The 20,328-nt window shown below is 32.5% G+C and overlaps 1 protein-coding gene across 2 annotated transcripts in view; it reads right to left on the minus strand.

Moving 5' to 3' along the window:
- SLC9C1 (solute carrier family 9 member C1) overlaps positions 1-20,328 on the minus strand; it is an 86,384-nt gene that overhangs the window by 35,917 nt on the left and 30,139 nt on the right. For both annotated transcript variants that reach the window (XM_074301172.1, XM_074301171.1), the window contains 8 exons: positions 19,596-19,770; positions 10,778-10,859; positions 7,593-7,759; positions 6,235-6,360; positions 5,029-5,126; positions 3,493-3,627; positions 1,061-1,256; positions 25-210 (listed from right to left, as the gene is read on the minus strand). In XM_074301172.1, the coding sequence (XP_074157273.1) occupies positions 25-210; positions 1,061-1,256; positions 3,493-3,627; positions 5,029-5,126; positions 6,235-6,360; positions 7,593-7,759; positions 10,778-10,859; positions 19,596-19,770 (1,165 nt within the window). The remainder of the gene's footprint in view (positions 1-24; positions 211-1,060; positions 1,257-3,492; positions 3,628-5,028; positions 5,127-6,234; positions 6,361-7,592; positions 7,760-10,777; positions 10,860-19,595; positions 19,771-20,328) is intronic.

Raw genomic sequence — 20,328 nt, forward strand, 5'->3', positions numbered from 1 at the left:
TGATGTGGTTTGATGGTTCTTTACCTTAAAGACACGAAATATACGAAGTAATTTCACAATTTTTAGAAAGAATATACTATTAGTTGAATAGTTAGAAACTTCCACGGCTTCTGAATCAATCATTAATTCTTCAAAGATGGCAATCACTGTGATTGCTAACTCTAATAAGTTCCAGTTTTGCAGGAAAAATCTCTTCCTCATTGCTATTATCTGTTTGATGAAAAAGCCACATATTTACCAGTTGAGATTTGACAATTGATTGACCACAAGAAAACAAAAGTCTACAGTTTTTTTTAGTGACACAGTAACATTTCACATGCCTGTCCTGTAGCCCAAGGACACACATGGACAATGGGGAGAAGAGATAGCAGAGGGAAGAAATGAAGGAATAATGGAAAATGGAGATATTTACCAATCAATAGGCCTATATCCCTGAGATGTCCTTTCTTTATAAACAAATACAATTATTGATGTTCCTTTTTATAGACTCATCTCATTTAAAAATTGTGATTTTGTGTGGTATGTTTTATATGTGAAGTCAGGTAACTGTGTGTACTTATGTGTTTATTTTAGTTTCATTAAAATGGTTTGTTTGTAGGTGTTATATATACAAATTTTGTCTACTTGAAATACCACATTCCAAGATGATGTGAGATCGTAAAATATGTGAGATTTTGACAATTTGAGTAAAAGTCACCCTTATAAGGGCTTACCAATATGATTATATCAAACCTTTGCTTCATCTCTATTGGTGTGGTGATGGTGGAGTGGGATTAGAAGTAGAGGTGAGTTCACATTTCTAGTTACACTTGTAAATGTCTATATATTTGCTCTGTTAGAAGTGTGTAAATTAACATTAATTTTGTACTAATATTTGAAGAATATTTTTTATATTCCTCAAAGTCACTGTGATACCTAATGGTATGCCAAAACTAAGTTTGAAAATTGTTTCTTTAAACACAGTGTATCTAAAATCACATACATGTACTTATATACACACATATGCATACATACACGCAAACATACGAACAAACAGAGATGGATAAGAGATGGTTATTACCTTAAATACAGCTTCCACTATGTAAAACAAAAGGAATGTATGGTTTACAGTTCTGATTTCCTTGTCATAGATTATATTTAATTGTGGTATCCAAGACATTATAAGAGGAGACATATTCAACATGATTACAAGATATCCAGTAAATTCAAATTCATCACTAAACACGATCTTATGACAAAATAAAAGAATTGGATTTCTGTTTAAAAAAAAGTTTATAGAAGAAAAAATATATCATTATTATATACTTAAGCTCTTTGTCAAACCTGTAAGGACCCACCAGCAGCACTTGTATAATCCTAATATGCTAGAAAATAGCCCAAAATATCTAACTGTTCTATGACCATACCAAAAAGGCAGTTTAAAATGAAGTCTGAAAACCTTCATTCTGGGATCAAAAGTTATATCCCAATTGTGCTATTGTGTGGACACACCTACATGATCTTGGTCTTGAAATGTAATTTCAGATATTCTATTCTGAAATATATTTCCCTCCTTATTTTCTTATGCATAATTTGTATCCTCAATTGTGCCTTTACTTTAAATTTCTGTCAGGACTTTATATTGTTTGGGATTTTTTTTGGTGGGGAAGAGGGGGGATGCTTGAATATTGGCTTTTCAGTTTGGACTTCGGATTAACAACAATTTTACCATAACCCCTCATTTTAGCCTGACACCCGAGATTTTGACTTTGTTATTAAGTAACCCTGATGGTAAATTTATTCTACTGGCTCCACCCAAGTGCAAACCTTGTCTTATATCTTATTGAGAAAAGCAGAGGTCATTTGCTGAGAGCTCCTTTTTCTCATCTCATGTCACTCTTGTGCCTTCTGCTATTATCTACTTCTTCACCCTTGTATCAGAAGAAGGGGTAACCATTTTCCTTACCAAGTCAAACTCTTCTATCTGCACAAGTGGTATCTCATCTTCTCTAGCCGAATTCCCATTCTATTATTTCTACTCATCCTGTCTTTTGGTTGCTTCTTCCCTGCCTACACACACCTGTATGTTCTAATTTATCATCATCATCAGCTCTTTCCTTCTTTTTTTTTGGTTAAACTCTTGAGAAGGTCACCTACAATATATGCTTTTAATTCATTTTCCTTATTCTGTGAATTTTCACTAGCTATTCTCCATGCCTGGAATTTTATTTCTCCTCATGTATGGCTTCTCTGACTTCCTTTACTCATAGCTAAAGTTCCACCCTCTTCAAGAAACCTTTACCAGTCTCCCTTAATGCTAGTACCTTCTCAATGATAATCTCCAATTTATTCCATATATAGCTTATTTCTATAAAGTCATTTGCATGTCTTCTCCTTTGTAGGACTTTGAGTTCAAGAGCAAGAACTGTTTTTTGCCTTTCTTTCCCCTGTGATTAGCCTAATACCAGTAGACATTTAATAAATAAATAAATAAGAATCACTTAACTCACTGATTCTTGCCCTTCCACTCTTCCTATAATCTAGTGTTGACACCTTTGCATTACAAGCCATATCACATATTTATCCCATACTCCCTTTAAAAATTCTTAACTTGTTATTTTGTTTCTTTTGTGGACTTTCTGGTGGTTTGGTAAAGCCTACTAACCCTTAAGAATAATATTTTAAAATGCATAATAAGATGAAATACCTAGGATTACAAAGGAAATAGATTATAATGAAATATATTATCAAAATAATCATGTCCATAGGTCCCAGGTTATGAAATATGATTTAGAATAAAAGCAAACAATAAAATAATGTAGCATTTTGCAGTAAAATTTTGATAAAACTTTTTCTTAAAGATAAATGGATTAAAATAGATTAGAGTAGGCATGCAATTAAATAACATGCTAGATAAATAAAGAAAAAGATATTTACGTGACCTAATAAATGAAAAAAATTATATGCTATCCATTAGTTTAATATTTTAGACTTAATCTATAACTACATTTCCTCTCTTGCAAATTGACAGAAGGACTAAAGTCAAAGAGTGACTTATGGTCATCCTTCTGTAGCTTTTTAAATTTATTTTCCATTTTTGAAAATTAGCTTTAAGGGAACTTAGTGGTGGGGGGAATAAACTAATACCTAGAACTCTGTTTCTACTACCAATTGCAGCAATAGTTAAAAATTTGTGGATTAAAGTAGTTGAATTACAAAAGTTTTCAGCTTGTTTCCATTTCAGAGAGGCAGCATGAAATGTGGAAAGAATTTAGAATTTAAAGTCCCAACACTGGGTTCAAATTTTGAGTGCCAGTAGTTATTATCTGGGAAATCATTTTTACTATCTAGATAAGAAGAAAGATACTTTGTCAGTTCTAAAGCATTATGGAAATGATTTATCATTAAAGACATGGCTATTTTTAATAATCATTATTTTATATACATATACTATAAATAAGGAATCAGACCTTGAAAACTTGGAAAAGTTTATATTAAAGTAATTATATTTACAGTAGAGCTATGTATTTTGTTGGTGCTCCTTTTTCTTTTCTACTGTTATAAACCCAATTTAGCAATATGTTTCTGAAGAAATTAAAAAATCTCTTTTTTTCCACATAAGCCTGTATTGTCTGAAAACTCATAAATCTGAAATAAAAAAAAGAAAGAAAATAAATTGTAAATGTATTTCTGGGATATCTTGACTGCAAATTCATTAGAAAACCAATCTTATTTCTTGCCTAAACAGATCATAATGAATGATCTGTAGTGGTTGTTGTAATAGTTGAGAGGAAAATGTCTGGGGAAAAAAATGGACTAAATGTTTTGACAAATACTAGTTTTGTAGTGATTCTATCAAGCTTTTGTGTCACAATGCACAAAAAAGAAGACATGAGCACTATCTCTTAGAAGATGAAGCACTCCTGATTGGCTCAGGTACAAAGAACCTTAATGATTTAAGGGGCTACAAGTCAAGAATTTGTTTTGCTTGACTATACATTTAAATTTAAAAGGTTTTATTTTTCTTTTGATTTTGTATCCCCACTGAGTGGAAAAGTGAATGGGGGTTAAGGGCAGAGTAAGGTAGAAGAGAAAGAATAAAAGAAAGAAAGAGAAAGAAAGAAAGAGAGAGAAAGAGAGAAAGAAAAAGAAAGGAAAGAAATAAGCAAGGAAAGAAGAAGGAAAAAAAAGAGAAAAAGAGAGAAAAAGGATTGATTTAGTATGCTATCATAGATTTATAGGATTAGAGGGAAATTTGAATTATCTAATTTAAACCATCCTTCCCCTTCCTTGGAATTGATTGATACCTCTCCCCCAGGAGCCTCCTCTCCCCTTGGTTTGAAGAACTGGAGCGTAAAGTACCAAACTCCTCTAAAAACTTACCTTTATAAAGGGTAGAAAATGGAATTTTCCTTCAGTTCCCTTTGCATCTATTGTTCTGCTTCTCTTAACTCCACAGAACAAGAAGCCCCTTAGAGTCATCCTCACTTTCCTACCTCCTTTTGTTTTCTGTCTCTTACCTCTCCCCCCATTTGATTGTAAGCTTCGTGAGGGCAAGGACTGAATTTCCTTTCATTAATTGAATCTCTAGTAATTAGCACAGAGTGGGTCCTCTGTTGCTCATTTGTTTTTTGTCATGTCCCACTCTTTGTGAGCACACTTGGAATTTTCTTGGCAAAAATAACAGATTTACCATTTCCTTCTCTAGCTGATTTTATAAATGTAGAAAGTGAGGCAAAGAGGGTTAAGTGACTTGCCCAGACTCACACAGCTAGTTAAGTGGCTGAGGTAAGATTTGAATTCTTAGACTTTTCCAAATCTGACAGTGTAATATGGTGCCACCTAGCAGCCACAATAGGTCCCTAATCAATGTTTATTGGATTTATTGGATTCGATTGCACTAAAAGGATTCAACCTTTGCAGTTATAAAGGCTATTTTCTTTTTGTCTTTATATCTCCTATGCCTAAGACAGTCTCTTGAATGTAGATGACTCTGAAGATATATTTGTCAAATAAATGAATGAATTAAAACATTAAACAGGCACTTACTGTCCCTTTTTATCGCCAAAACTCCCTGCAGCACCTATCAAGACTTTGACTGCATTTTGGGACAATATTTCACTTGCAAATTGTCTCTCATAGCTTGCCTTTAAAGAAATAGCAAAATTATTATAAATTATTATTAAATTAAAAATTATTAAAAAAATTATTATAGGGAAGGGTAATAAAGATAACATTCTATTTTTTTCTCTGGGGAAAGCAATTTTACATCCAGAATAAGTGGTAAAACACTTTTTGGGGGAGTTATATTTTGGACTTCATTTAAAATTCAATCTAAACCATGAGATCATATAGAACACCTTGATTTTGCATGCATGCTAGTATCTCAGCATTCCTGGAATTTTCTAAATATATACTTCTCCAAAACTATTCTCAGTGACTGTGTATGGCATATGGAAAAGTATGTGGGATGGAATATTAGAAAGAAAAAAGCAACAACAAGATTAAGTCAAAGAAAAGGGACTCAAAGCCTTCTGTCAGTATCTTTTCCCTTCTTAAATTGTATACATATTTGTTTCCATTTATAACTTTACCCCACTCCACAATGTTTTATTTTTGTATCTATATATAAAATATCTTTCCATGTTTTATCTTTATAATAAAATGTAATAACAATGACAATAAAATGAAGGAAGATCTTGCTTCTCATTTTGTCTTTGTATCTTCCCTCCACACCTAGCACAGTGCCTTGAACGTAACAGATACTTAATGAATACTTGTTGATTTGCATTGGATTAGTTTGGTCAGCTCTGGAGTAGTGTCTTACCTACTTTTGCTAAAAAATATAACCCTATAAATGCAAAATGAATTGAACTGGGGGACATTAGACCTACTATTTAATGAGCTCACAAAAATCTAAAAAGGCTTTATGCTGTTATGGGTAGTATGGAAGCCTATAAAGCAACACCAAGTGGGGAAAAATGCTTTATGAATCTTGGATTTCATATAGACCAGCTATATTAGGAAAGGCAGTGTTCTATAGCAGATATAATACTATGTGGTTGCTAAGATCCAAATTTTAAAAGTGTCTTATTCACTTTAGCACTACCTAAATGTCAATTATAATCAGATAATTGTTTAATGTTATGAGCCATCACAGAAAGAGACATTGAGTTGAATATAAATCAAGATTAATCAAAGAAGGGGATCAGAGTTTTGTAAAAGACAAATAGAAAGAAAACGAAAACTACTCACTATTTGTGCTGATAATAGGCGTATTCTTGCCAGTTCCATGATTTCAGTGCTAATTCTGGTATCTCCTAGTTCCATTTGACATTTTGGACATTTGAGTTTCTGTTGCTCTGATTCTTCTGCTGTCAACTAATTACAAAAATTAAATATATTCACATAAATACATCATTAATATATATATATATATATATATATATACCAAGTAATTAGCAAACAGGATCTTTTATAAAAAAAGTATAGACAATGAAGGAAGAAAAAATCTTTCACCTGATATCAAATTTATCAGATTATTTGCATATCCAAAATTCTCCAAATAGATAGGCAATGGCTTACTTTATAGATAGCTTAAAGAGATTTGGTTTTAGAGAGCCAGTTATTTTTCTAAACTGTATTCTGAGGTCTTTAGATTTGGGTTACAGGACCACTCAGAAATTCCCAAGGGCTTTATTCCTACGGACAGTTTCATTAAATTGGGATTAAATTTATCAAAAAGTAGATAAATTGTTTTTGACTAACTTCCACTGGGGTGTGAATCACTGCTAAATTATCATAATAGTATTTCCATCCCATCTCTCGAACACATTCATCTGATGTCCTCTTTCCAGCTAACACTAGGAACATGAAATAATTTCATCCCATTCCACTATATAGATTCTGCTATTAGGTAATTTTGCATGCATGCTAGTAACTCGGCATTCCTGGAATTTTCTAAATATATACTTCTCCAACATCTACTCTCAGTGACTGTGTATGACACATGAAAAAGTATGTGGGATGGAATATTGGAAAGAAAAAAGCAACAACTAGATTAAGTCAAAGAAAAGGGACCTAAACCATCTCCTGTCAATATCTTTTCCCTTTTTAAATTGTCTATATATTTGTTTCCATGTTATGTCTTTACCACACCCCATAATGTTATTGCTCTTAGGTATTAGGGGGTTTGCTAATAGGTAAGATGATAACAAATATTATTACAGCATTCTCCATAGTATCTAATATAGTAAGTTGGGATGGAAAGAATTCTTGTTTCTTAAATAGGTACCTAAAACTCCAATGGCTACAAATCAGAGCCAATGTTTTTCCTATTATGCTAATAATAATGATATTGATAATGACAACAAACCAGTATTCATAAAGCTTATCACAAATACTATTATTTCATTTGTCCTCAAACCATCCTAGAAGGTAGGAACCCATTCTATATTTGTTGTTCAATATTAGAAAATTATTGTAACTTGTCTACTGATCCTAAAGATCAAGAATTGTGAATCTTTATTAATTTATTTATTTCATAAATCATATTTACTTAAAGTTGATTACATCAAACTCTGTAGGGAAGACAATATAGATTAGTTGCTCACCTTATAAGGATTTTTAAACGTAGTTTTTTTGTCAACCCAAGTCCAATCTGCATTGGCAAGATCTCTGTCAAATCTTAAAGCAGTGATTGCAGACTTGGTTATTTCTTGAAAATGTTGAACTGTGTAATAGAGTGACTTGCGTTTTGTTAATGTAATATCACGGAGACCTATCAAACAAAGAATAAGTTTTTAAATTGTGGAAGGTCTGGTTTCCCTATGTAGATTTATGATTTCTACTCATTTTGTTTTTAATGCCTTCATAAGAAATATTAATGGAAATGAAAAGTGAGAGACTCAAATCAGCTAGTTTTATAGTGAGAACAATTTAGACCTCAAATTGTTTTCCTTCCATATTTGCTTTTATTTGGAAGAATAAAAAACAGAGTCAGAATGCTTATGAACAAAATTACCCATACTCTCTTGTTATCAGTAAGATTCCACACAGAATATAGAGTTATCTGCCAAACTAAAAGCTCTCTTTGTATTAAGACAACTCTGAGATACCACTACACACCTATCAGATTGGCTAAAATGACAGGAACAAATAATGATGAATGTTGGAGGGGATGTGGGAAAACTGGGACACTGATACATTGTTGGTGGAGTTGTGAAAGAATCCAGCCATTCTGGAGAGCAATTTGGAACTATGCCCAAAAAGTTATCAAACTGTGCATACCCTTTGACCCAGCATTGCTGTTATTGGAATTATATCCCAAAGAAATACTAAAGAGTGGAAAGGGACCTGTATGTGCCAAAATGTTTGTGGCAGCTCTTTTTGTTGTAGCTAGAAACTGGAAGTTGAATGTATGTCCATCAATTGGAGAATGGTTGGGTAAATTGTGGTATATGAAGGTTATGGAATATTATTGCTCTGTAAGAAATAACCAGCAGGAGGAATATAGAGAGGCCTGGAGAGACTTACATCAACTGTTGCTGAGTGAAATGAGCAGAACCAGAAGATCACTATACACTTCAACAACAATACTGTATGAGGATGTATTCTGATGGAAGTGGAAATCTTCAACATAAAGAAGATCCAACTCACTTCCAGTTGATCAATGATGGACAGAAATAACTACACCCAGAGAAGGAACACTGGGAAGCGAATGTAAATTGTTAGCACTACTGTCTATCTACCCAGGTTACTTATACCTTCGGAAGCTAATAATTAATGTGCAACAAGAAAAAGGTATTTACACACATATATTGTATCTATTTATATTGTAACACATGTAAAATGTATGGGATTACCTGCCATCTCAGGGAGGGAGTGGAGGGAGGGAGGGGATAATTTGGAAAAATGAATAAAAAAAAAAAATTAAAAAAAAAAAGCTCTCTTTGTTCTAACTCTCCTATGTTTCCGTTCAGTTTGCTTTTCTTTAACATAGCATATGGCCATACAAAGACAAAATTAACTCCTCTATCTCTCTGTCTCTGTCTCTGTCTTACACATACATATGCATATGTATACATATATATATATATTTATATATATATATATATATTATGTGTGTAGATGAATATTCATCAAATATACATGTGTGAGAGAAAGTTTTGAGAAGGAGAAAACTAGTACCTGGGGGAAGGGGAACAGGAAAAGTTATATATATAAGGCAACATTTGAACTGAGTCTTTAAAAAACAGATTCCAAGAGGTAGATGTGAGTACATAGAGCATCACAAACATGGGGGACAGCCAATAGAAAGGTACAGAGAAGGGAAACGAAATAAAATTTATGCAGAACAACAAAGAGGCCAGTGTAGTTGGCATGGAAGGATGTGTAAGATTAGAAAAATGAAGAGGCAGGTTAGGAGAAAATTTGAATGCTAAGCCAAGGAGTCCATATTGATCCTAGAGGTTATAAAGAGCCACTGTATGAGGAGTTGGGGGTAGGGTTGTGATGTGCTCAGAACTTCCATTTAGGAAAATCCCTTTGCTGGTTTTGTGGAAGATGGATGGATAATTTATTATCTATAGCCAACCCTAATATCTTGCCAAAATCCTAGTGGCCTTCTGGATATCTTTACTTAAATGGTTAGTAAGCACCTCAAACTCAGCATTAGTAAAGTAGAATCCATTGTCTCCTCATTTCCTGAACCTTCCCCCTTCTACACTTTTCTATTTCTCCTTAGAGTCTTGCCATTCTTTCAGTCAACCAAGTACAAACAAACATGCAATACCACCCTACTCTTTTTCTCTTATCTCCTCTATATCCTAACATTTACTCAGATACCTCAAGTTCTTTATTTTCATTTGTTTCATTTATATTTATTCATCCAAGTGCCGCCTCAACACATATAAGGTCTTCTCTATCCTACTTCTTCTCTTACACAATTTTTAATTCTTTCTCCATCCTCAAATGATCTTTCCCATAAAATGTCTCCTGATAGTAAATTGTTTTCATTTTTATCCCTGTATCATATGCTTTGTATATAATGTTGAACTTATTTGAACAAGCTGTTTGTAAATAGTGGAGTAAAACAGTTCAAATTTTAGATCAGATAGTTAATCAAGCCATTTAACTCCTTTCAATCTCAGTTTTCTCAACTATAAAATGAAGTTGAATTCAAACACCTTGATGATTCCTTCCAGGTCTACTTCTATGATCTTAAGTTTATGATTGATCTTATTACATTTTGTTCACATTTAGTTTTAATTTTCTCACTAGTATACTTCATTTTGCTATCATTGCTTTTTTTTTTACCTCTTCTAGTTTTAGTAGTTATATACAGACTTACTATTTAGAAGTTTTGCTTTGTTTCTGTTGTTTGTACTAATTATCTCTTATAAGCCAAAGTGAATGAGGCATATAAAAACTCATTATATAGACCACAGAAGACAAAGGAGTGAGGACAAATAGCTTAATTGACTTTGATGTGAATTATCAATATTTCCCACTTAGTTCCCATTTCTGCTTTTTATCTATGTAGAATTATATTCACATGCCATGTACTTATTTGGGTTCATGGTGATCAATTTTTAGCTTAATTAGCAGAAGCCATTTGGGGATGGCTACCTAGGATCCTTTTCATTGATCTGCTGTATGGTCTTGAGTTTGTGGTCATTTGATTTTTCTTGATTTCCTCATATGTAAAATAGATTTTATTATACAGATAATCTCTACCCTTTCTTTTCTTAGATTATTTGAATATTTTTTTTACCTACACAATATTAACATGACTTACCTAAATGGATAACTGCTCGAGGTAATGTGATTGAATTTATCAACAAAGTAATTAAACATAATGTCACTCCATGAAGTAAGATCTAGAATAGAAAAACAAACAAAAAATAAATCTCTGGTACTTTACATATTATGTTTTTAACAATGTAAAATTTAAATTCTTTTTACCTAGTCTATAATCTAGTACATAAGTACCTGACTCCACTTTAATGGATAGGCAATTTTCCTTAATATTATATGTGGTATATTGTTGTTCTGCTATTCTTTTCCTAGCTTCCATAGCCATCCCTCCTTTGTGTCTTCAGGTGCTGTGCATCTAGGTCATAAAGATCACCTGACTCAGGAAAAGAAAAGCATATGGCAGAGAGATCCTGCTAGGCTCCACTGACCTGTAAATTCTCTTTTCTGCTTCTTTTTCTACTCTTCAGGAAAATATTCTAGATTTGTAGTTCTACATCATTCTTGTCTCCATTTCTTTTATTTTTTTCCCAGTTTCAATAATACTTTATTTTCCCAAATACTAAAAAGATAGTTTTCAACATTCATTTTTATAAAACTCTGTGTTCTAAATTTTTGTCCCCTCCCCAAAACAGCAAACAATCTGATAAGGTTAAATATGTGCTATCCTTTATCCATTTTTCCATATTTGTCATATTGTGCAAGAAAAATCATACCACCAGGAAAAAAAACATAAAGAAAAAAACAAATAAAAAGGTAAAAATACTATTCACACTCAGTCTCTATAATTCTCTTTCTGCACATGATTTGCATTTTCCATCCAAGTCTACTAGAACTGCCTTGAATCACTACATTGTTAAAAAAAAAAAAAAAGTGCCAAGTCCATCATCACACCATCTTGTTATTGTGTGCAATGTTCTACTGGTTCTGCTCACTTTACTCAGCATCAGTTCATTTAGGCTTTTCTGAAATCAGCCTGACTATCTTTTTTTATAGAACAATACTATTCCATTACATTCATATATCATAACTTATTTAGATATTCCCCAAGGGACACCCACTCAATTTCCAGTTCTTTGCCACTACAAAAAAAAAAAAAAAGGCTTCTATAAATATATTTGCACATGTGGGTTCTTTTCCTTCTTTTATTATCTCTTTGGGATACAGGCTCAGGAGTGGCAGTGCTGGATCAAAGTGTATATGCAGTTTTATAGCCTTTTGTTGCCTCCATTTCTTATACTTCACGATAAAACTCCTTGCAGAGATTAGATAAGAGACATGCACTAAGAACTTCTAATCTCAATCTAGAAGTCATCCTTATTTTAAAAGGGACATCTTAGAAAATACTCAGCACTATGTATGAATGCTTTTCCCAATGGTCAGAGGAAAAAAGGGGGAATGATCCAATGTGAAACTAAAATAAAAAGCATTTAAAAGTTTAGCATCCTACTGTCTTTCTACCCAGGTTACTTATACCTTGGGAATCCAATACTTAATGTGCAACAAGAAAATTGGATTTACACACATATATTGTATCTAGGTTATACTGTAACACATGTAAAATGTATGGGATTGCCTGTCATCAAGGGGAGGGAGAAAAGGAAGGGAGGGGAAAATTTGGAAAAATGAATACAAGGGATAATGCTGTAAAAAAAAATAGTCATGCATATATACTGTCAAAAAATTATAATTATAAAATTAATAAAAAAAGAAAAAGAAAAAGAAAATAAAAGTTTAGCATCATGTGGTGTAGTTGGAAAAAACTATACAAGCAGTCAAGAGTTTTGAATTCTATCAACAGTCTCTATAATCTTAGACAAATCAGTTTCCCATTTTGATACTATTAAAAGCATTGGACGCAATGTTCAATTTCTCTTCTGTGAAATTGTCTATAGTTTGCATGGAGTTGAATTAACAAAGATTGGAAAGAAATTTCTTTCAAAGAGGTAAAAAGGAACTATGAAGGATAACTGATATAAAACTTTTTCATTGAACCACTTCTGTTTTCTGACTATGATAGTTTTTAATAGTCAGTATGATTTATTCCTCAGTAGATATTATACTGTGGTCAAGGATCTGTTCATGTTTATAAGAATGGTGGAAACACCAAGCTGTATATAAAAAAAATTTAATGATGGAATCTAAAAGGAAGTAAGGAAGTAATAACTCAGAGATCATTTAGTGAAACTGTTCATTAATCTTCCCTTAAACTTACCCACAATTAGTCTTCCAATCTTCACTTTGGCATTGAGAAATTATAGGTGTGTTTGATTCTTTATTGACCCCATTTGAAATTTCTTGGCAGAGATACTGGAGTAGTTTGACATTTCCCTCTTCAGTTCATTTTACAGATAAGGAAAGTGAGGCATAAAACGACTTGCAAAGTACAACTTACAATCACAGGGAGTAGTAACCCTCACAGTTCCAGGGAAGAAAAGAGTGCTTGTCGTTAGGTCCCTGGAAAGATCTCTGAAAACAGATTGAGACAATGCACCATCTACCTTGGAAACAGATGCTATTTTAACAAAAAATTAAAAGCCAAATAATAGTCTGGGAAAATGAACAGACAACAGAAAAAGATTATTACCAAAGATAGTAACTACTATGATGAAAATGAAGATAAAGCACACTTAGAAGAAGCTCACAAAGTCAAAGCTCCTATATCCAAAGACTCCAAGAAAAATAAGAATTAAGCTCAGGCCATGAAAGATCTCAAAGGGGATTTTGAAAATAAAGTAAGAGAGATAGAGGAAAAATTGGGTACCAAAAACATTGGGTTCAAAAGGGATTACAAAAAGCTAACAAGAAGAATGCTTTAAAAAGGAAAATTGGCCAAATGGGAAAGAAAGTACAAAAGCTCATTGAGGAAAATGATTCCTTGAAAATTAGAACTGAGCAAATCAAAACTAATGACTTTATAAGAAATCAAAAAACAATCAAAACCAAAAGAATGAAAAATAGAAAATAGAAAACAATGTGAAATATCTCATTTAAAAAACAGCTGACCTAGAAAATAGATCCAAGAGAGATAATTTTAAAATTACTAACCTACCTGAAACCCATGTTTAAAAAAAAGGACCCTTGATATGATCTTTTAAAATCTTATCAAGGAAAACTGTCCTGATATTCTAGAACCAGAGGGTAAAATAGAAATTGAAAGAATCCACCAATCACTTCCCCAAGAGATCCCCAAATGAATACCCTCAGAAATATTATAGCCAAATTTTGGAATTCCCAGGTCAAGTAGAAAATATTGCAAGCATCCAGAAAGAAATAATTCAAATATAGTGGAGTCACAGTTGGAATAACACATGTTTTTTAGCATATTCTATGTAAACAACAGGATGGCTTAAAATATGATGTTCCTGAGAGTGATGGAGTTAGGATTACAACTAAGAATCATCTCTACAACAAACTGAGTATAATTCTTCAGATGAAGAGGTAGAAATTCAATGAAAATAGAGAACTTTCAATCATTTGTGATGAAAAAAAAACAGTTGAATAGAAAATGTGATTTTAAAATATAGGTCTTAGGAGAAACATAAGGAAGTAATCAGGAAAGGGATGTCATAAGGAATTTAGTAAGATTTATCTATTTACATTCCTTCATGGGAGGATGATATATGTAACTCATTAGAACTTTCTCATTATTATAGCAGTTAAAAGGAGTATATATAGACAGAGGGCACATGCATGAGTTGAATATGAAGGGATAATATCTAAAAAAAATAAAATTAAGGGGTGAGAGAAGAACTCAATGAAACCCTCTAGATTAAATCAATATGGACTTTTAAGATTCAGTGATTTCCAAAGGATATGAATAACGTAATTTTCAAAAGAGGAAATCAAAGCTATCAATACTCACATGAAAGCATACTCTAAATCACTTTTGATTAGAGAAATGAAAATTCAAACAATAATTTCATGTATAAGTTTAACTTATATAAATCAATTATCATAATGAGGACTTCAAAAGAGCCTAGAGAGGTCACATCACACCCATCAGATTGGCTAGTGTGACAGAAAAGAGAAAGGCAAATGTTGGAGGGGATGTGGGAAAATTGGGACACTAATGCACCATTGATGGAATTTTTAATTACTCTAATATTTCCAAGAACAATATGAAATTATGCCCAAAGGGCTATAAAATTATGTATACTCTTAGACTTAGCAATACTACTCTTAGGTCTATATCTTAGAGAGATCAAAGAAAAAAGGTTTAGTTGTACAAATATGATAGTTTTCCCCTGCCCTGGGTGAAAGCAAAGAATTGGAAATTGAAAGGATGCCCAACAATGGGGGAATGGCTGAACAAGTTAGTACATGATTATGATGGAATATTATTTTACTATAAGAAATGACCAGCAATATAGGTTCTGAAAACTTAGAAGTCTTATATGACCTGACGGAAAATGAAATGAGCAGGCCAAAAGAATGTTATACATAGTAATAGCAGTATTGTAAGATGACCAACTGTGAATGACTTGTTTACTTATGATTCAATAATAAGGAATGAAAGAAGCCAAAGATTTTTAAGACTAAACAGATGCTGATATTAATAACAATAATAATACTATGTATATACATGCATATATATATATATATATATATATATATATATTTTCCCCCCCAAGAAAAGAATCAAAGGCTTGAGGGAATTGAGGTGATAAGGATAGCAAATGGGAAATTGTGGGTATTTAGTGAACCACACTGTCTTCATCCCTTTTTTTTTTTTTAATTATGAGTTTGGTTCAACTTCTATTTTGTGAGAAAATTTTATTCAACTGTAAGAATTGGAAGTAAATTTTACTGCTTATTTGAAACTAGCTCTTTGAGGCTGGGAAGTTGGACTACCTCTACTTGGGATTTAGAGACTTAATTAAGAACCTAAGTTATGCTGACCAGAAACTCCATCAGATCCAAAGATTGTTGCAAGGAGTTTTCTTATAATTTTATAAAATGGTCTAAAACACATCAATCAGCTATTTGTTTCCATGTTCTTTATAATGTTTAAGGCACTTGAGGGAAGCTTCAGGAATTGTACCTATTCACTTTCCCCTTCCCATCTTCAAAACTCCTTAATCTTTCCTCCATTTACAAATCAGATTCACTAAATTTTATAACCCAGTTAATTACTTTTCTTAATTAGCTGGTTTTATTTGATTGTTTTTAATATATCAGTCTGTCTCCTCCATAATCAGAATCTACTGTCAAAGCTGAGGAAGACAATTGGTCCTGATTTTTTTGGTAATTAGCATGCAATGCTGGAAACTTTTGTTTCCTCAGCATTTCATCTTTCACCCACCACAAGTTTTTTGTCATTGTGAGTGGGGAAAAAACTTTCAAAATTCAAAACAAAATTTGTTATATTTTAACAAATACAAAATGACTTGCTATTGATGTGGAAATCACTCTTGAACAGTCATGTCCAGATTGAAATTGATTGCAATTGAAGCAATAAAAATGAATATATTTCATACTTGTGATTGCATTGCCAAGTATATTTACTGTGAAATTAAGACCTGTAACTTAACTTATTTAAATATATTATTGATGACAAAAATGGGAGATGGATAGAAGAAAAGTCATCAACATCAATTATAATAATTTAATGCATAAATTTAAATAAATCAATTATCATAATAAGGACTTCAAAAGAGCCTAGAAACTACTTTAGCTTGCTAAGTAATCCTGTTAACTTGAAAGATTCGGCAGTTAATGGCATCACTGATTTAGAATACAATTTATAAAATTTTATTTAAAAGGATGGTCAACAATCATGAGCAGAACTTTTCATAAAATGCAAAAGTAAAATTTATAGAAAACTTGGAAGGCTAATTATGTAAATATTAAGCATAAGGGCATATAAGAATGAAACTAGGACAATGAATAGACTAAAACTGGAAATTTTTTTTAAAATAACAAACAATTTTCACGTATAGGAATAATTGAGTCATTTGGGGCTAGATTAAGTACATGTAAGAGGTCCACACTGAAAAGGACGTACTTCTGAGGATATTGAGGATCATCAATTCAAGGTATATGAAAGAAAGGTGATACCAAAAGACACGGAAATATCTTGGGATTATTATTGAAATTTATTACAAAGAAAAGAGAAAGACTGAAGATTATCAATAATCATTAACCCAGATGCCAACTTCTTCATCTATAGAAAATATTTGTAAGAATAACTTATACGTGAGCATAACTTATGTTATAATAACCTTTACAAGCATATTCCTAATGAGAGGATTAGAAGTAAATAGGCTGGCTTTCATAAGCAATATTTCACATCTTTAACATTACACATTTGATGGAGAGACACAGAAAACACACGATCCCATGGTGCTTATTGTTTGTTGATTATTAAAAAGCATTTTATTTAGAAGAAGAAAACATGACCTTTCAAAAATTCTCTTATGATTTCTCAAAATATACAAAATTCCTTGAAAGATATAATGAGAAATAAACTTGTTTGGCAATCCTTTGATATTCAATGAGGCATGCAACTTATAATAATAATGAGCATTTAGGATTTGCAAACATCTATTTTGTCATTTTATCCTCACAATAATACTGGAAGGTAAGTATTATCATTATCTCTAGTTTCTAAATAAGAAAACATATTCAAGTGACTTCCCCAGGAACATAAAGGTAATAAGTTGTATTAATTATGAGATAGAATTCAATCTTAAGCCTTGTCAAGTTCACTGTTCTTTTCTCCCTACCATCTCACTGACCTTGATTAAGGTCAACAGAAAGAGCTCCAAACTAGATATCACTAGACCAGAATTCTAATGGCAGTTTGGCCACTATTACCGGTAATGTAGAGTAAGTCTCTTCTTTCTAGGTCTAGTTTCCTCATCTGTAAAATGAGAGGGTTGCATTGGATGACTTCTAATGATCTCACTCTTAATGTTATTTCCTTCCTGTATTTATCAACAGTCCTATGTCTAATATGCTTGGAAAGAAGTTTCAAGTTCTTTTCCAGTGGCAGGATGGAGGAAAGCTGCCCTTGAATTCTTCTGTACACAATGAGATCTGGCAGGTATTAGCAAGCTAAAAAATCTTTGATTTACAGGCTGTGTGAATGGCAAAGTGTCTACCATCTCACTACCAGTCTAACTGCCTCTAGAACTAGTCATCAAATCACTGGTTGCCAAGTTTTGGGTCATAGCATCTACTCAAAGGAGAAGTAGGAATTTTTAATTACTCTAACATTTCCAAGAACAATATGAAATTATGCCCAAAGGGCTATAAAACTATGTATACCCTTAGACTCAGCAATACTACTCCTAGGTCTATATCTTAGAGAGATTAAAGAAAAAAAGGCTTATTTGTGCAAATATGATAGTTTATAGAACTATCATTATCATTATCAGTGAAAGGAGCACTCTATAAATCTTTTAAAGGAGAGAAGATTCTCCCCAACTTCTAAATTTAATAATCTTGTTATCAAGTCTTTAAAAATTATTTAAATAAGTTAGTTGGTCTCCTTTAGTTATTGGATTTTAGGCTGTATCTATACTATGCAAAGATTTCTAATAATCTAGTTACTTTATCAAGTAATTACTTGAGAAATTGTAATGGGATGATTACAAAATGTGTACTTTAGAAGGCTCATCATTAAATTTGAACTTTCTATTATTAGACTATGTTTAGTTGTAGTCTTCTGTAGTTTAAAAAATTATTTTGAGGCAGCTAGAAGGTGCAGTGGATAGAACACCAGCCCTGAAATCATAAGGACCTGAGTTTAAATTCGGCCTCAAACACTTAACACTCCCTAGCCATATGACCCTCGGCAAGTCACTTAACCCCAATTGTCTCAAAAAAAAAAAAATTTCCCCTGAGATTTTAGATGTTTTATTTCCCCTAATAAATTATTTCATCTGGTATTATGAAGCAACTGCTTATAATTTGATTGTTATAGCACTAAATCTATAAATTAATTGAGGTAGTATCATCATTTTTATTATATTAGTTTGACCTAATCATAAATAATTGCAATCTCTTCAGTGATTAAGATTATGTTTTATATCTGTAAAAATTGTATTTATAAATCTCGTGTATGATCAAGGCTGATTTGAAAATACATCAGAATGAGTATTATTACCTTGGAATAAACAAAGGGAATGCATCTTTAGCTTTGATAGGGAAGTTGGTGGCTTTTCCCCCATTTTCATAGCTCTGATCCAAATCATTTCTTCTAAATGTGGATAAGTGCAATTGATCTACCTCGCTGAAATATAAGTAAGTAATATACTCCAGAAGGATAGCATGGGATAGTGGCTGACTATCCAGTCTAGAATTAATAAAACCTAAATTAAAATCCTGTTTCTGACATATCCTGGCTATGTGATTCTGGGCAAGTCAAGTAATCTTTTGGTAACCTTTGATTTTAAAATGTGGAGCACTTTCTTCTTTACATTGGTAGTAGAGAATGCTTCCACACAAAAAATTCCCTTTACCAGTGAAAGCATAGATTTAACGTACACACACACACACACACACACTCCTGATAAGTACTCCCCTGATGTCTCACAGAACTTCGAGGCAACCTTGGCCTTCGTTCGAGATTAAGCCAGGATTATACTCATAGTGAAAAACTTATAATTATTAACCCAGTGATAGACCATGTATTCTTTGTCTAAGGATTAGAGTAACTGAATTCAAAGAGGCTTCAAGACAAAATTCCTTGGCCATAATTAATACTTATGATGAAACCAACTACCAACTAGAAAAATTGTAACTGATATTGCTGGAGGAATGCACACAGTAATAAAATCATAGATCCTTGAAATACGGAAATAAGATGAAAGAAAAAAAAAATTTTTAAGTCCCAAAACTACAATTTTCTTTACCTGAGACTTTTCCCTTTCCGATCCAATGCTATTAACGGAATAAGAAAGTGTAAGAGCCATGTTTATGTTAAACAGCCCCCTCATTTCGCTCCAGACCATTGTAAAGGCCCAACGCCAGGTAAATCCATAGCCAAACCGGTTCAAAATGGGGCTCAGTATCAGAAAGACCAGAATTCTGAAAGAATTAAGAAAAATCACTTCTTGTTAATTATTAGATTCATTGTATTTCATGAGAATTTCCAGCTTTCAGAACAATGCTTTGATCATTAAGCAAACCCTTCTTGGGAATCAGCAGTTATTACTGAATGATATTAAATCAGGGCAATGGCAAAGTCAGGGTTCAGCTCTGAATAGTGTCTCTGAACCCTAATCAGGACTGATCAGCTATAATTGGTAAGCTGACCGTGATCTTGAAACTTGATCTTAAAACTTAGTATATCTTGCTTGATCATTTCAGGAAAAACTTCACCTTAGAGTTTTTAGTAGTTTGATCCTACTTTTTGTGACTTGGGGGTCGGTGACCTTGAGCCCTACTTGTGGTCACTGGGTCAAGGCAAGTCATAGAATCCTATGTCATAGCAGAAGAGACCTGAATTGGATCTTAGTAAGCAACTGGTTCAGACTATTGATTTGTAGAGAAAGAAACAAAGAAATAATGCTAGTAAACTTCTCAAAATGTTGTCTTATGTGCAGCCTGGAAAGCAGGTTCCTTCATTGGAACCCTTTTATTTTA

This window comes from Sminthopsis crassicaudata, chromosome 3, assembly GCF_048593235.1.
Source record: "Sminthopsis crassicaudata isolate SCR6 chromosome 3, ASM4859323v1, whole genome shotgun sequence".
Lineage (NCBI taxonomy): Eukaryota > Metazoa > Chordata > Mammalia > Dasyuromorphia > Dasyuridae > Sminthopsis > Sminthopsis crassicaudata.